Source organism: Hoplias malabaricus, chromosome 2 (genome assembly GCF_029633855.1).
Source record: "Hoplias malabaricus isolate fHopMal1 chromosome 2, fHopMal1.hap1, whole genome shotgun sequence".
NCBI classification, from domain to species: domain Eukaryota; kingdom Metazoa; phylum Chordata; class Actinopteri; order Characiformes; family Erythrinidae; genus Hoplias; species Hoplias malabaricus.
In genome coordinates, this window is record NC_089801.1 from 36,176,260 (window position 1) to 36,193,453 (window position 17,194).

The following is a 17,194-nucleotide window of genomic DNA, read 5'->3' on the forward strand; positions in this document are numbered from 1 at the left end:
ACTGTAAACTGTTAGGTGGACTTGTTACAACAATAACACTGACTTTTTAGACTATTTTGGTAGCATTGTTAAGGCAAATTCACAAATCATATTGACAGTTAGCCAAGCTAAATAAGTCTACTTTCGCAAACATTCATCTAAATCTTCTGCAGTTATAAATGTTATTTTGCTGAAATTTGGTGCAATGTTTGTAAAATAAATTTGTCATGTTCAACAAAATCACAATGTTCTTCAGTTGAAAACAAAAAAAATATTTAACTCCATAATAGAACATTTAAATGTCACAAATTAGCAACTGAATGAAAACACTAAACTTTCCCGAAACCTAGGGATCCTCGTAAAGCCATGTCCATTAGTTTATGAAATTCCTCTTCGTCTGTCATTCCTCGAGGCAAAAACAGACAGCATGCACACGTAGAGGCATATGGTAGCCTCCGGCAACTAGCCTCCTGACCATAAAAATCAATCATGCAATTTTGCTGGATCCCAAGTGGAGGAACAGAGTCTGCACCAGTCACAAATGTTAGGAGGTCTTCAAATGTGATATCCATGTTCTCTTCTGTTGACACTGAGAAAAAAAAAACATGTACCTGCACATTTATATAACATTGCAACATGTATATGGTATATAAAGAGGAGCCACATTAATAGCACAAAACATTAATACTATATGAGCAGTTTATACCTACACAGCCCAATATTCTCAGGACAGTAACATTCCCCTTACTCCTCTTGTAACCAGTATGAAATATTTGGCAATGGGCAAGTGTAAGAATTTAAGCAACATTGTCAAGGGCCAAAGTATTGGGCTCAAGCTTCTGCCAAACTGCTAGACTTGTGGAGTATGACCAGTAAGCAATGGTGAGTATCTACACTGCTCAAAAAATATATAAAAAATAAAAGTGGAAAATCAAATTACAGGCTGATCCAACTTCAGTGGAAATTCCTCAAGACAAGTTAAAATGAGGCTCAGTAGTGTGTTTGGCCTCCATGTGCCTGTCGACCTCCCTACAAAGCCTGGGTAATGGTGAATCTGCCAATCTTGGTGTTCTCTGGCAAATGCCAATCGCCCTGCACGGTGTTGGGCTGTAAGCACAAGCCCCACTTGTGGAGGTTGGGTCCTCATACCATCCTCATGGAGTCTGTTTCTGACAGTTTGTGCAAAAATATGGATATTAATGGCCTGCTGGAGACCATTTTGCAGGGCTCCAGCACTGCTCCTCCTGTTCCTCTTTGCACAAAGGAGGAAGTAGTGGTCCTGCTGCTGGGTTGTTGCCTTCCTACGGCCCCCTCCACGTCTCCTGGTGTACTGGCCTGACTCCTGGTCTCTCCTCCATGCTCTGGACACTGTGCTGACTGACACAGCAAACCTTCTTGCCACAGCAAGCATTGATGTGCCATCCTGGATGAGCTGCACTACCTGAGCAACTTCTGTGAGTTGTAGACACTGCCTCATGCTTCCTCTAGGGGTGAGAGCACTGACAGAATGCAAAAGTGTATGAGAAAAGTATGAAAACAGAAAAGTGGTCTGTGGTCACCACCTGCAGAAACACTCCTTTATAGGGGTTGTCTTGCTAATTGCCTCTCATTTTTATCTGTTGTCTGTTCCACTTGCACAACAGGTGAAATTGATTTACAATCAATTTGGCTTTCTAACTGGACCGGCTGATTTCACAGAAGTGTGAATGACTTGGAGTTACATTGTGTTGTTTAAGTGTTCCCTTTATTTTTTGAGCAGTGTATTAACAGTGATCTGAAGAGGAACACATCACGCACCCAAGAATGGATATATGAGCCTAATGAATATCCCACCTGGTCTGAACTGACAGAAGAGCTACTGTGGAAAAAGTGAGGGAAATTTTTAGTACTGCTTACAGGAAGAATTTATAAGAACATATAATATATGCTGGGTTTTTTGTATAAATATTATAATCAGGCATCACTATTTTTTTTTTTATAACAGACAGTGTACTTATGATTTGAACTGATATATCATGCTCGCCACCCTGAAAATATTAAGTAATATTATTGTAAAGTACACCTTCCAATTTACCATCAACAGCAAAAAGCCACAACATTATACCAAACACCTTAAAATCATCTAAGCCTTGTATATCCACACAGCCCAATACTCTCACTGCTCCAACTACTCCATGTTCTCAAACATTCCTTCTATAAGCAGTATTAATTTGGTCATCAGTTTGTCACCAGTTCAGTCTATAGCAGGTTCAGTCTGTACCCAGTCCAGTCCAACCTGTTGCAAATACAGTCTAGGCTGCTGCCAGTCTGTTTCCAGTAGAAATTAGTACCTCCTTTAAGGGGGACACGAGGTTATATAAGTAAGACATGTCAAACATTCTAATATACAGAAGAACATAGTAAAGACCTTTTGACTCAAACCTTTCTCAGTGTGGCAGTGCAGTAATAACAAAATCCATTAACAACTCAAGTCTTCAACCCTGGTCAATTTACATATTTTGTTTGTTTAATAAACATTTACATCAAAATACGTGATGTTTATATATGTTTAAAACCAAAAATATGAAATGTATAAAGTTTAGGAGACATTACATATGTTATGCTTACATTTTGTTCCCTGTCAGCTTCTGAAAAGAAATACGAAATGTGGACTAAAACTACAATTTCTGTAGTTTGACAAGCATATTTTGACCAGGGTTTTCAAAATGTTTGTATCAGACTGTTGGCTATCATATACTTACATGAAATCATTTACTGAATTTTCTTACCTGTGATACAGATGATGTGTGATTATCTGTTCGTATACGGTAGGCAGGTCAGTCAGTGAAGCTGTGAATATATTTGGTACACCACACTCTGCAATAAAGTCCCCCAGTGTCCTTTTGAGTTCATCAAGCTCATTATGCGTGGTACATACAGCTACCTGTAATATTTATAACATATATATTTTATTAGGAACATGAACACCTAATACTTCATACAGTTCTCTAATCATGCCAATTATGAAGCAGCAGTGCAATGCATGAAATTATGCAATAATAAGTCAGCAACTTAAATTAGTGCTCACATCATCCATCATAGAAAAATTTTTTTGATCTCAGTGATTGTGGTATAATTGTTGGCATCACACGAGCTGGCTTGACTATTTCTGTAACTGCTGATGTCAAGGGAATATATATATATATTTTTTTTTTTTTTTTTTTTACTGTGAAATATTATGTATTTGAAGTATTATAAAAGTAATTACTATATATTTTTAATTTACTAGCATAGACCACGCCCAGAGAAGCAAGCACGTAAAGCCGTGTGATGTTGTTCGATGGGGGGATGGAGTGAGAGTGAAGGGGTATAAATAGAGCTGTGGAAAGGTAATTGGGGCATGGTCTAGCTCCCAAAACTATGTCACGTGGTCACTTCACTCATTAGTAATTGCTAAGATTTTTCCAATATTACTTTAAAGAATGGTGAAAAATGATTTGCCCCATCTTCACAGATAGCCATATATAAATTTTACTCACCTTTTGTAATTTGTTTTGCAACTCCTCATCCTGGAAATTACTTAGGTCAAATGATGAGAAATCAGTCTTCTGGCCACACATGAGTAAAAACAGCTCTCGACTAAGGCTTCTCACACCTGGTCCATTGTGCACAATGGACCAGGCGATGAGTTTGCCTCCAGTATAAAACTTGTTTTGGCTTAATGCCCTTTGGTCATAGCTGAAAAGCAGTTGCCCAGGTTTCCCTACAAAGACTCCAAGTCTCTGCTGGATCTCAATCATAAGTAGTCTAAAACATAATGACAAGACGAATGTATGATTAAAATGTAATTATATGTCATTTATATGCAACAAAATCACTTTAATACTTCATTTAATACTTACCTGAAAAACTCTCTTCTTGGACCTCCGTAGTCCTCTGCCATCTCTCCAACAAATTCAACATTTGGAACTTTATGCCAGTTAAAGTAAGACCTTGAGAGGGCAGTACATGCACTCTGAAGAATGTATTTCCGTCTAACTATTACAGTGATAGTCATAGTTAAGTCAATGTGCTCTTCTCTGAATTCCTTCAAAATTTGAGCCAGGTCTTTTTCATCCTGGAAAAACAGGACAAGAGAATGATGAAACCAATCAAAAACATATAAGGGACTAACTAACTGTGAGGGAGCAAACTAAAACTACAGATGGAGCTAAAACATAAAATTCACCTAGAGACACTTTTGGGTTGCCAATCCACCTAACAATGTGTGTTTTTGGACAGTGGGAGGAAACCGGAGCACCCGGAGGAAACCCACACAGACACAGGGAGAACACACCACACTCCTCACACACAGTCACCTGGAGCAGGACTCTGGAGCATGACCCTGGAGCTGCACGACTGTGCAGCCCAAAAACTCAACATCATGTAGTGAATGTATTCATTTTTTGATAAAACACTAGATTTAGAATTATGTTGTTTTAATCTTAATATATTAAAATTACATAATTTGAAATCATAACATAAACAATAGCAATATTTTGGGTGCATGTACATACATATTCAATAATATTTTGATCTGGAGTTGCCAGGAAAACCTCTTCAATATCAGATCCACATGAGTCCACGTAGAAGTCTTCCCTGAATCATATAAAAAACAAATTTAATTATACTGTAGTATAATTTACTTTTATGTAATTATGGTGAAATATTGATTACCCATGTCTGTACATTTAATTACCAACCTTATCACCTCATTCTGGTCATAGGTAGCTGGTGGAACCTGGCTTAGAGCTTCAGTGGATTGGGGTGTAGAGGGTGGAACCTGGCTAAGAGCTGCAGTGGATTGGGTGGTAGAGGGTGGAACTTGGCTGAGAGCTGCAGTGGATTGGGGTGTACAGGGTGGAACCTGGCTGAGAGCTGCAGTGGATTGGGGTGTACAGGGTGGAACCTGGCTGAGAGCTGCAGTGGATTGGGTGGTAGAGGGTGGAACTTGGCTGAGAGCTGCAGTGGATTGGGTGGCAGTGTTAGATGGAGCTTGGCCTGAGAAACCCTGAAAAAACAAACAAACAAAGATAACAGCAATCAAAACAGCTTCTTCCCACTAGCTGTTAAGACCCTCAACCAGATGTCTGCCTATACCAAAATGAACTATGTAAAATTTATTTCCTTAAAATTAGCTACTGTCATTACATGACAATTTATTACCGTGGGATATCAACGTTCCCAGAACCCAGAATGGCTAATAAATTGATTGCTTTTGCCAGAGATTATCGTGATGCAGTCAGCAATAGGCTACCTGTTGTATATTTCACATTTTCATAAATTCTGTACATGGGTTTAAATCATAGTTCATTTACAGCAGTGTCTATGCATTCTTACTTTATATATAATATATATCATCTCAATATATGTATCTTTTTTATTAGTTCTCTCATATATATATATATACATTTTTTATTTATTTTTATTTATTTTTTTTTATTCAGCTTTAGCATGTTTGACCAATTTTAGAGCTAAGTAAATGTTCTTTGCATACCTTTGGACGAATGTATAATGCTGACCTTCCCAAAGCATTGTTGCTTTGTATTTCTCTAGGACACAAGCTTTGCAGATTTAGAGGAATTATCATTCTTTGACCATTCACTCTGCACAGTTCAAATTCTCCAGGCAGATCAGGGAAATTTTCTCTGAGTGTCTGAAAAAATTCCCTTTCATCTGAATCCAACAGCACAATAACACGACGTGGTGACGTGGAATCTGAAAATGTATTAACACCACATGGAAAACAAAAACAAAGTACTGACAAAGTATTCATACACAGAGCAGATAACGGACATAATCTAAGGCTTTGAGTATAGAATAACAGGTGTGTGTGTGTCTGTGTGTTTACCTCTGTTAGAGCTGTACCATTGGGCAGAAGGATTATGTAAGACAGAAACTCTGAAAGTTATGTCTTCTTGCCCGGTTTCTTCTGCGTTGGCAGATTGGTCCACCACCCTCAGCATTACAAAACATTTCAAATCTACACATATTATGAACATAAAGTTAAAGTTTATAAATAATATGTGTTTAGAAAAAAATGCTTTGATTATATAATTAAGACCAGAAAATGTATTTCAAAATGTATATTAGGTGATATATACGGTGACACTGAGATGGATTAAGCAGCAAAGAAAATGATGATGATATTGGATGTGGAGCAGTCTTTGAGTAATTATGGTTTGTTATCATGTAAATGTTATAAAACTTAGGAATTCTAAAATTTCACTTAATTTGACCTAAAAATATGTCAGTTAAGCCAAAAATCCACCTGGCCAGACATTAGTTCGTTATATTATAAATACCTTTGCAAAAGACTACTCTCTTCGCCTTCTGGAGAATCTTCATTTAAAAGACGATTAAACTGAGCATTCATTCTATCCCTTATATCACTAATTCTCCTTCTGAACTGAGAACGTCTCTCCGACATTTCCACTGCAGTCACAATGAAAATGACAAGAAAAAAAAAGCACGGGTACTCTAGATTTGAAAAAGTTCGGCACTGAGATACAATTTCAAAATAAATTATATTATTCTACGCTGAAATATATTTTAAAATTGTGTGTGTGTGTGTTCAGATACGGCAATTTCTGTTCAAAAATCTTATACAGTCTGATGTTAAACAGATTTGTCTCTGTACAGAATAAATAACAAAAAATATTTTTTTCATGCATTTGTTTTACACTTCAGCCAACATCAACTCCTAGCCAGCAAAATTAATTTAACTTTACATTTTTGGGAATTTTTGGCACTACACAAAAGCAATAATCTGCACTTAATTAATACATTTAACTGTAGCAAAACATGTTTTCAAAGTTTATAACAATCCTTTTGGAGCCAGGATAAAACCACTGCTGATGACCATCTGTCTATCTTTTTTTTCTATTTAAGGCAGTAAGCTGGCTTCAGTGATTAGTGATTTCATCCTAGTCGGTGACAAAAATAATCAAATCTCATGTTAACTATAAAAGTTCCCACGAACACATACAATATGCCACAATGGTAAAACTTTTTTCTAATCTAAATGGCAGCTTCGCTGTTCCACCTCGTGGTTGAACATTGTATCATTCTAATTATCATATATGAAATTGCCAAGTAACAAAATCACTTACAAAACATGTGTCCAAAAACATAAACTTGGACCTTTAGAGGCGTATAAATAGTAAACGATACGTTATATAATAATCAGCAACATGAGTTAGTTTGTATTGAACAATCAGAGAGTTGTTGAATGGAGTAATAACCGGCAGGTGGAGCTCATTATCATATCTTAAAACGCCGCTTTTAACGCCGTCGGTTTGGCTTTGGAGCGGCGTAAAACACGGCGTACTGGAGGTTCAAAACGGCGTTTTTTACGGCGTCGGCTTGGCTAGGGAGCGGCGTAAAATACGTATTTTTCGTCGTTTTATAAAGTAAATGCGTCTTTTAGATGCCTTTTTTTAGACTACCTACCAGTGCTCTAAAATATAGAGAATGTGGACTCCATTACTACATGTTTGTTTTACTATACCTTATGATCATTGTATAAATTATGGTAACTATACAGTGATTCAGTCATGTATTTACTGTAAATTAACAATGTAAAGTTAACATTGTCTGTGTCTGAAACAGTGCCCTATTGCACTATTTTTGGTGCTGCCATTTTGTAGTACTGTCTACTACTACTTGTAGTACTGAAAACATGCGCAGATTTAAGAGTGCAATCTAACAAACCCACAATTGATCAGAAAATATTGTAAAAACGGTGTAACCTAGCAGATAGTGGATGTAAGTATCCTATATGTCATATTCATTTTGTTCAAGTGTACTCTTTCACACACACACATATGTATACACACACACACACACACACATACATATATACACACAAACACACACATACATATACACACACACACACATTTATATATGAGCAGGCATGATGTGATGGTGGATCATTCTCAGCGCTGCAGTGACACTGATGTGAAGGTAATGTGTTAGTGTGTGTGGGGCAGGTACAAGTGGTTCAGACACAGCAGTGCTGCTGGAGTTTTTAAACCCTGTGTCCACTCTGAGACACTCCTCCCTTGTTGTAGATGTAAAGTCAGAGACAGTAGCTCATCCGTCGCTGCACAGTGTGTGTCGGTCATCCTCTAGCCCTTCATCAGTGACACAGGACGCTGTCGGCTGGATGTTTTTGGTTGGAAAACTATTCTCAGTCCAGACACTAAGGGGATTAAAAACTCAAGCAGCACTGCTGTGACTGATCCACTCATACCAAAACAACACACACCACCACATCAGTGTCACTCCAATGCTGAGAATGATCCACCACCCAAATCATACCGGCTCTGTGGTGGTCCTGATCTTTGAAGAGCAGGGTGAAATGGAGATAAAGTATGAAACATGTGGACAACAGTCCCCTGTAAGATCATTAGATCTGATAAAATGGACAATGAGTGCAGACACAATGTAGATGTTCCTAATCTAGTGATAATTCAAACACGGTGGGGTGATTGGAATGACCTCTTCAGAGCAAGAGGAAGAACAACTGAGAGAAATCAAGACCCAAAATAGGAAGCCATTCTCTTCCTTAACCAGGCTTTCAGTAATGTGCAGTACTCCTCTTGCTGTGAGGAGCAGACAGAGATTCTCCTTTAGTGAAAGTAGACCTCAGCAGTCACAATATTCTTCATTCTTTATTTTGCTCTCAATTGTAAAGTATCCCTGGGTATGTGAAATGCGCTATTTAAGTGTAACTTGTTATTATTAATAATTATATTATTACTACTACACTAGCAATACACCAGTCACTGTCCAGTCATTGTTAATTAAAAGAGAAGCAATATATAAAAGAAAAGCAGCATAAAGGAAGCTTACTTAAATCTCTACAAAACAAATACAACAAGACTATTTTTCTCCAAAATACTAAAATGTTAAATAATAAGAGAGAGAAATCTTTAAAATGTATATTTTAACATTTAGAACATTGGAGTTCTGTAGTGAACTGAGTTGGTCTGATCTTCTCAGTCAGTGATTGGACGATTGGAGTTCAAATGGATTGGCTTTCATGGCCGGCAGGTGGAGCTCATTATCTTATTTTAAAACGCCGCTTTTAACGCCGTCGGTTTGGCTTTAGAACGGCGTAAAATACGGCGTCCTGGAGGTTCAAAACGGCGTTTTTTACGGCGTTTTGAACCCTGGTATTTTAACGGCGTAAAAGACGGCGGTATTTATACTTTCACGGCGTAATTAACGGCGCTACGCCAGGAGAAACGCCGTATTTTTCGGCGTTTTATAAAGTAAACGCGTCTTTTGGATGCCGTTTTTTGACCCTCTTGGCGTTCCATAATCACATGCGCGTTAACACGTTATTAAAAATGTGCGTGTTAACACGTAAAACTTTGTCGTGATAACGTGACGAAAAATGACACGTTTACACGCTTCTTAAGGTTTTCGCCAATGGGAGGCCTCAAATCCGGGCGTATTTACATATTCATGATATGATTTACATCACACACTGTAACTGACACAAAACATAAATCCTTTGTGAACGTAGTCCCTACATTTCATCTGAATTATTCATAACATAGTGAGCGAAGCACTGGCCTATAGCTACGTTGAGCCCTACGTGAGCAGTGTGAAGACAGCAATACTAGTAAGCTGATCCCCACAACAACTGGAAGTTTATTTTTCACAATTAAAGACTCTGGTGTTTAATACCTTAGCATTTGTAAATATGCACATTATTATATAACTTCATTCATAACATGCTCTAAAGCTTTTCATAATTTTATATCAAACAAACATCACTATTCTCTCACACTGTGTGTGTGACACATACTGAGGCGTAATTCATTCACATTGATAAATTATGTGCATTCCTTTAATAGCATACTGCTAAACAATACATTGTTAATACAAACCCATAGTGAAATTAATTTTCCAGATCCTCCTCTTTCTGTAAACATGTATAATATGTTTAAAGATGCATTAAGTTACTCATGTTTTATTGAATTATGTGTATCTACTTCTATATATACATTAAAATGTGAGAGGTTAAATCTTCAAAATAAAACTGAACAAAAAAATCTGAATTAAAAAAGGGCTTTTTTCAGCAGTAAATTCTGTGGGGGTTGAAGTGAGGGGTTTTTATAGATATAAATGTATTATATTTATATATGTATAATGTTTTTACAAACATTTTTCAGGATATTAAACACTGGAATGTTTCCGTTATTTGGCAAGTTAATGCTTTATGTTGTTTCAGCAATACACCAGTAGGTGGCAATAAAGCCACCAATAAATACACAAACTTAACGTGTTAACACGTTCATAACGCGTTAACACGTAAATACCTTAGCGTGTTAACACGAAATTATACGCTGCGTATTAACACGGATAATCCAACACGTTTAGAGACCAACGGCGTTCCATAGACACAGACACAGGAACCCCAGCAAAAACACAACGTTATAAGAAAGTAGACAACGTTGTGACAATGTTGTAAGATGGTGGAACTGTCAACATTATCTGAACAAAGTTGTCACAACGTGGTCACAACGTCATTATCAAGTAACGTTGTTGTATGGTATAATTATCACCTACTGGCAACTTAGCAACATTCCATGCAAAATATATTTTTTCCACAGGCAAAAATTGCTTTGTATTGGACAGTCTTTGGTGGTTTTTACATGCCATGTTTACCTTCCAAGCACACATACCAACAGAACTGCTGGTGTCTTACCTTTAGAGGTGTACAAAAGAATTTAAATCTGCTTATGACTGGACATTTGCTTTGCCTCAAACTCAAGTATGAGATCAAACTAGATTCTACCATTACCTGCCACAGCACATTTCTTCCAACAATCCTGATATATGAACCCTTAAATTAATTGGATTTGGCTTTAAGTGGGATTAACATACACTGCTATAGAGAGATTCAAAAGGAACACTTACTGTTGTGACATATAAGCCCCAATATGATGCACATGACATTGGTGGAGACCTATGAATCTAACATAAAATAAATTAGATTGGATTAAAAAAACTGAACTCTCTCCCTTTTTGCACTCGTTACAAAGGTGAACTTGCATGAAATTAAATCCTTCAGCTTCACCAACACTTGGTGGATGAGACTGGTTATACCTTTCCCATCTCATCATGTAGCTGGGAACCTGCTGTCTCCATGAGTACTGTGATAGGGATAAAGGCAATTGTATATTTGACATCAAACGTAAATAGCTCATTTTGGTTTTGCTATTTGACTAAATGACTTAGATGAAAATAGTTAGTTCAAAGATTAAAAAATGTCATTCTGAAATTTTGTGATTTTGTGAAATAATTCATAGATCCTGAACTGGATAAGCGGTTACAGATAATGAATGAATTATTTAATATATTTGATATCAGCAATAAACAAATGATCAAAATAAAGGTCATATTTTTATTTTTTAAAATTTCATCAAAATGCTTTCTCCAAGTTTAACTCAAAAGCAAAAGCTTTTTAGGAGAGGCCTGAAAAAATAAGTGCTTCTCTTATTTCAGTTGGGAGGAATCACAGATGCAGAGGGGAGGAGTTCACACTCAATGTTCAGGGCCTGTAAACTCAAAAAGTACAACTGCTTATTCAATCATGATCAGTTCATGTGTTAATACCTACCGATCAATGTGTACTAGGTGTTGCAAGTGTCTGGAAATATTATTATTACTGTATAATTTGAGTGATGTAGACAAGCTTTGTTAATTTACCACTTTTATTGGGAATGGTGTGGTATAGGGCTGGTCCTCGATTAACTGGTTTATGGTCTAGTCATTGGCTGTGTCAGAAATGGCTCCCTATTTATGTTTTAGGGCACTATAACTCTTAAGTGTCTGATTTGTGAAGTCAAATTTGAGGATGATTTTGAGGGCACTATAATCTCCCAAAATGTACCTGTAATTTATAGTAAATATTTTAGTTTACTACAGCAGAATGTGGACCAAATGCTTCAATAGGTTCTATGTTACTTAACACAGAACCTCTTGAACTTCTACGGACAGTTCAAGTGTCTGAATTAAATTTTGGTTTTAATGCTAATAGTGCTTTACTATATAGTAATATATTAATGAAAAATCTATTTTCTTCCATTTGGAGCCATTTTGTTCACAGCCATTGAATCCCAGCAGAATACTACTACTAGATGCCTGTGTAGTCGGAGTGTGTATAATGTAAATGTTTAGTATATTTTTGTACAATTTCTTTGGTGTTTGTCACATTGCACAAATAAAGCACTCTTTTTTGCACATTACTTCTGAGCCTCTGGTTTGATATGTGCTGATCCACCCTCACAGACCTTGATTGCTAAGCTATATGCAAGTTCGAAATCCTCCATGCTACCACCAATTACCACCTAAAATCCTAAAATATTATTACTAATTTATCATTTTAACTTTGTGCATGTTTTATGTTTGTGATTGGTGCTGTTTTTAACATGTCCCAGCAACAACTGAAAGTCTGTCTGTAAATTAAATATGTTCATCAATCTTTAAATTAAGTCTGCTTTAGTAAAATGTGTTAGATTTGACTGATTGATAAATTGATGTCTATGACAGATTTGTTTTATGCATGATGTGCATGTTTGGGCATGTTTTATTTGCTCGTCAACTAAGAACCTGTGAAGGGAATTTTTTATATGCATGCTTTTTATCCTGTATTAGTGCTCATTGAATCACTATTATTAAATAGTAATCAATAATAATTAGTAGTAATCACTGACAATTAACAGAAGTCTTTGTTTTATATGAAGATGAGCTGTTTTATGAAACGTATGTTGCATTATTCTGTTGTCTCAAAGTGGTTTACTAACTGAGTCTCTTGTAGAAAAAGGAATGTGACAGGAGGATACGGGAGTGAAGCTTGAAAGAGTTACACTTCTGCGTACAGGAGATCAAGGATGTTTTTAATTCTAACGAGCACTGGATGAAGCTGATTCTTAGAACTCAGTTTCTGCACAAAACTGTTAACTCTTTCTTCCCTTAGAGGTGACTCAGTTACAAAATAACTCCTGTTATGATGATGAAGTGCTTATGTGTGTGTAAGGTATAAAAAGAGTTTTTCCTTTTGTTAGAGCATAGCAGAGGGTTAGTGCATGCTTTTAGCTGCTCTCAATAAAGGTCACTCAAAGACTACTTTCAGTCTGTTATTATTAGTTGGTAATTTCCATGACACACCTTATAATTCTGCCTTGTGTTTTCTGGTTCTGTCTGTGTGTGAATTACTTATCTCTTTTGAAGTCAACGTTAAACATCACCAGTGACTGCAAAAGAAATATATCCATATGGCACTATCTGGTAGATCTGCATCAAAAACAATGTTTATTAATGTATATTGTCCCTTTTAAGTAAATAATACAATCACATTGCGGTATTTTAATGGTATTCCCATTCTAAATGTTACTTACATATGTAGCCAGTCAATGTTTTTTGACTGATTTACCTTTTTTTTTTAAGTTAATCTTGAGATGACTCTGCAGATGGTGGAGGAGGACTTGTGTTCATTTAAACAATCAATCAGACCCTATTCTTCTCCATCCTGTCAAACTAATTACACTATTTGGGCTTCTTATGTTCCCTGTAGAGGATATAAAAATGTCATTATTATATTTCAACCAAACCAAAAATAAATAAATAAATAAATAAAAAACTCACACAGAGATAAATATACAACACACAAAGTTGGTGTAAATGGAAACGTCTCACCATTCATCGTTATATTTAAAATGCACAGAGGAGGGGAAATGAATGTTGGTTGGCACAGCAAATTGCTTACATAAAATACATAAAGTGGTGTTGGAGGTTTGATTGTTGGGTCATTCCTACAATTCGGTGCCTTTTGCGTCCCCATTACTAATCACTGTATTTATTATGTAAAAATGTAAACAATATAATTTCTGTAAATTTTACTGAAATAAGTAACTCTTCAAATGTTAAACATAATGCTGTCTACTCCAAAAATATATTTTTTTACAATTTACACTGTTTTTATTTATCAGACACTGTCCACCCTGTTATGTCTAAATACTGTCTCTTTAAATAAAGAGCTGTTTGCATACTGTCAAATTCCTGGAGTTCACAACATATTTTTGAAGGGAAAACAACATGTTAATGTCGGTTTTTCCTCATTTTATCCCATTAGTCAATGACAATATGTCCACACTGTCAGGAGAAATATGTAAAAAGCAGTAATTTATGATTTGAAAATCACCATATTAAACAGCATACAATTCTTTGTCTAATTTTAACTTTTTGATAGGCTGGTATTGCACACTCACTGGATAATTGCTAACTTTATGTCAGAATGTCCACCCTGTTATGAGGTTATTTAATGAGAATAATTTAAACCCTATATTTAATTGAAAATATAACAAAAAGAATGCTTAAATGTTGAAATATTTAATCAATGTTGAGATATTTTAATGTTTATTTTAAACTATACACTCATTATCAAACTTCATGCCAGCAACACATTACAAATCTACAAGTAGAAAAGAAGCCATAAAAGACTGGCAAATATACTGCTACAAAAAAAAAAAAAAAAAAAAAAAAAAAAAAAAGAGAAGCAAAGTCTTTCAAAAATAAAGATAGGGCTTGTTTTACTACTTTGTTGTAGACTGTCCAGTCCAACAATTCAAACATGCTTTGTCTTTGATTTGAAGAGGAGAAAGAAACGAGATGAATAGCTGGAGTGTAGCCCTATCACACATGTTTATGTCTCGCAAAATATATTCAGTTAATGTTCTATGAATGACCGTTATATCAGAGACAGTTCACTGATATTCAAACACAGAAACATTAGACAGATAAGAAAACTGCAGTTTCAGTACACTTCTGCACAGTTTGGGATTCATTAAGGTACATATTACAATGAAATATTTATGTATTAATCAAGTGTACGGTAACAGAAAGCAACTAAAATTGAACCTTTGTAAACCTTTACTCCACTGAATAGCTGTAAGCCAAGCCGTGGATAAACGTCTGAAAAGTTATCACAGGGTCAATTCTTGGAAAAACACAACAGGCACACCGTGAGTATTACTGGTAATTTATGTATCCGAACTGGACACATACAGTAGATAAGGTAAAGACCGTTGCTAGGAACTGTGTTTCACAATTTGATCACATACGGCAAAACAAAATTTTAGAAAAAAAAGTTTACCCAAGTACACTCAATTATATGTCCTGCATTCACAACTCAACTCAAATTAGTCCAAATAAATAGTGCAAGAACTCACTACACCGCCGAGCCCGAGATCATAGTCCAAAGCGGCCACAGTCGATTCATTTTAATACTGACTCTGCCTCACGAAACATGCTCAACCTACAAAAAGTTACAACTTAAAAAAATATCAGTCTCCGTCACAGCCGCTCTGTCCACATGCAGACTGAGTCATATATTAGTTTTTTGTGTGTTGATTCAAAGTTTATTATTTTTACACACGTTGCAGGTGGATTGCCGACTCAAAAGTGACCGTAGGTGTGAGTGTGTGAATGAATGTGTGTGTCTGTGTTGCCCTGTGAAGGACTGGCGCCCCCTCCAGGGTGTATCCCCGCCTTGCGCCCAATGATTCCAGGTAGGCTCTGGACCCACCGCGACCCTGAATTGGATAAGTGGTTACAGATAATGAATGAATGAATGAATGTGCCTGACTCAGCATTTAGTTGCCAAGATAATTAGCAGAGTGTTAGAGTTTAGTTTATGTACCAGGGAGAAAAACACCTAAAAAAAAGGTTTACTTTAAGTTCCACATAATTATTCTAAAGGCACCATTACAAACATCTGATTCAGAGAATACAACAATTCACATTATAATAAATCTAAAGGCAATGCAAACATAGATTTACACATGGATGTGATTTTTTAACAGACCACATCAATGAATATGCACAAAATCACAGGCCTCAGAACAACAGTAAGGGAGATTCTTGACAGTGAGGAGTACTTCTATATTTATGTTTTTCTCGACTCAGTAATAATGACAAACTGTAATTTACAGCTGCCTGTCCATTAGATACATCCCGGGAGAGAAACCACAATTTTAATAACTCAAGTAGTAAGTAGTATATCAAGTCTATTGTATGCAAATGACCTTCTGAATCGCTAATATGTACATCAAACTCTAAAAGCTTTCAAAAAATGTTTAGGATACATTAAACTGTAGGTTGCTGCAGTGTAAATTAAACTGCATTCTGCAATTTCTTTACAGAGAGCCAAGACATCAGACAGTCCATACACCCACAAACTGAACATGAGAGTAAGAATTTATCTGAATTATTTACATGTATGAATCTAATGCATCTTAAATCGGTTATAACATCTGAATAAACGTTTTTGTCAGCAAAATTGCATGCAAGTACTAAACACCTTGACAACTGTTTGGCTTCTTAAAGTTTTTAAATTTAAGACAAAAAAATCCCACTTGCAATTTCACATACAACATTTTGTTAGGAATGATACTTTTTTTGTTTGTTTAAGTTTCAAGTTAGTAAAAAATTATTGTGAGTAATAACCATTTCTTTCTACAACAGACCGAATGTTACACAATTTAATGAAACTGGACACAATAATGGATGTTCAAAAGAAACACACACAACTATTGGAGCAGCTACTTCAAGGAAAAAATAAAGAGGAAATTGCAACAAATGTAATTTCGAAGCCTTTTGACAGTGTGGCAGAGTTACTGTCTTTTGAGGAGAATCTTCATGATGAGTTACAGAAAAAACTAGTATGTACAACATTGCCTTTTTATCAGTATTGTTCATTTGACATGTCACATTAACCTACTTAAAAAAATTCAGAATGGTGTTCCTTCTCCCGCTAGGTCACAATTTTGGAGATGTCTTTGGACAGTGATGATGTTATTCCTATAATCTGAGTTTTAAGAACACAGTACTAATGCTGCCTTCACATGCTAGTCAGAAGACCCCAATTCCCACTTGTGAAGATGGAATTCTAAGCACATCACTTTCTAGTGTTTTGTTTTCGAAGTCTCAGCTGTGCACAAGGCAAACATAGCATTTGCTGCATCAGCTAATATAATGTTAAAAATTGCACCACGTAAGCAAAGTAGTCAATTTGCTTCGAATAGAAAGATAAACAGCATTCATTCATATAGTCAATATACATTATTCATCCTAAGTTATAGTTACATGGATTACATATTAAATAATGTGCACAAAC

General features: G+C 36.0%; 1 protein-coding gene across 1 annotated transcript; it reads right to left on the bottom strand.

Moving 5' to 3' along the window:
* On the bottom strand, positions 1-6,008 carry LOC136682839 (uncharacterized). Its single transcript, XM_066658950.1, has 8 exons — positions 5,849-6,008; positions 5,495-5,715; positions 4,701-5,008; positions 4,515-4,596; positions 3,861-4,075; positions 3,498-3,765; positions 2,748-2,902; positions 1-568 (listed from the first exon to the last, which is right to left on the bottom strand). The coding sequence occupies exons 1-8, from the start codon at positions 5,997-5,999 to the stop codon at positions 535-537; spliced, it is 1,434 nt and encodes a 477-aa protein (XP_066515047.1). The 5' UTR covers positions 6,000-6,008; the 3' UTR covers positions 1-534.
* Between the last annotated feature and the right edge of the window lie 11,186 nt (positions 6,009-17,194).

What these genes read in the sequence shown, in the direction of transcription:
- LOC136682839 (XM_066658950.1), bottom strand. Translation starts at nt 5,999, where the DNA reads ATGTTCATAATATGTGTAGATTTGAAATGTTTTGTAATGCTGAGGGTG. An exon ending in CATTATACATTCGTCCAAAG is followed by an intron (nt 5,009 to 5,494) that starts GTATGCAAAGAA and finishes TTGTTTTTTCAG; the next exon opens with GGTTTCTCAGGCCAAGCTCC. An exon ending in ATCAAAATATTATTGAATAT is followed by an intron (nt 4,076 to 4,514) that starts GTATGTACATGC and finishes CTGTTTTTCCAG; the next exon opens with GATGAAAAAGACCTGGCTCA.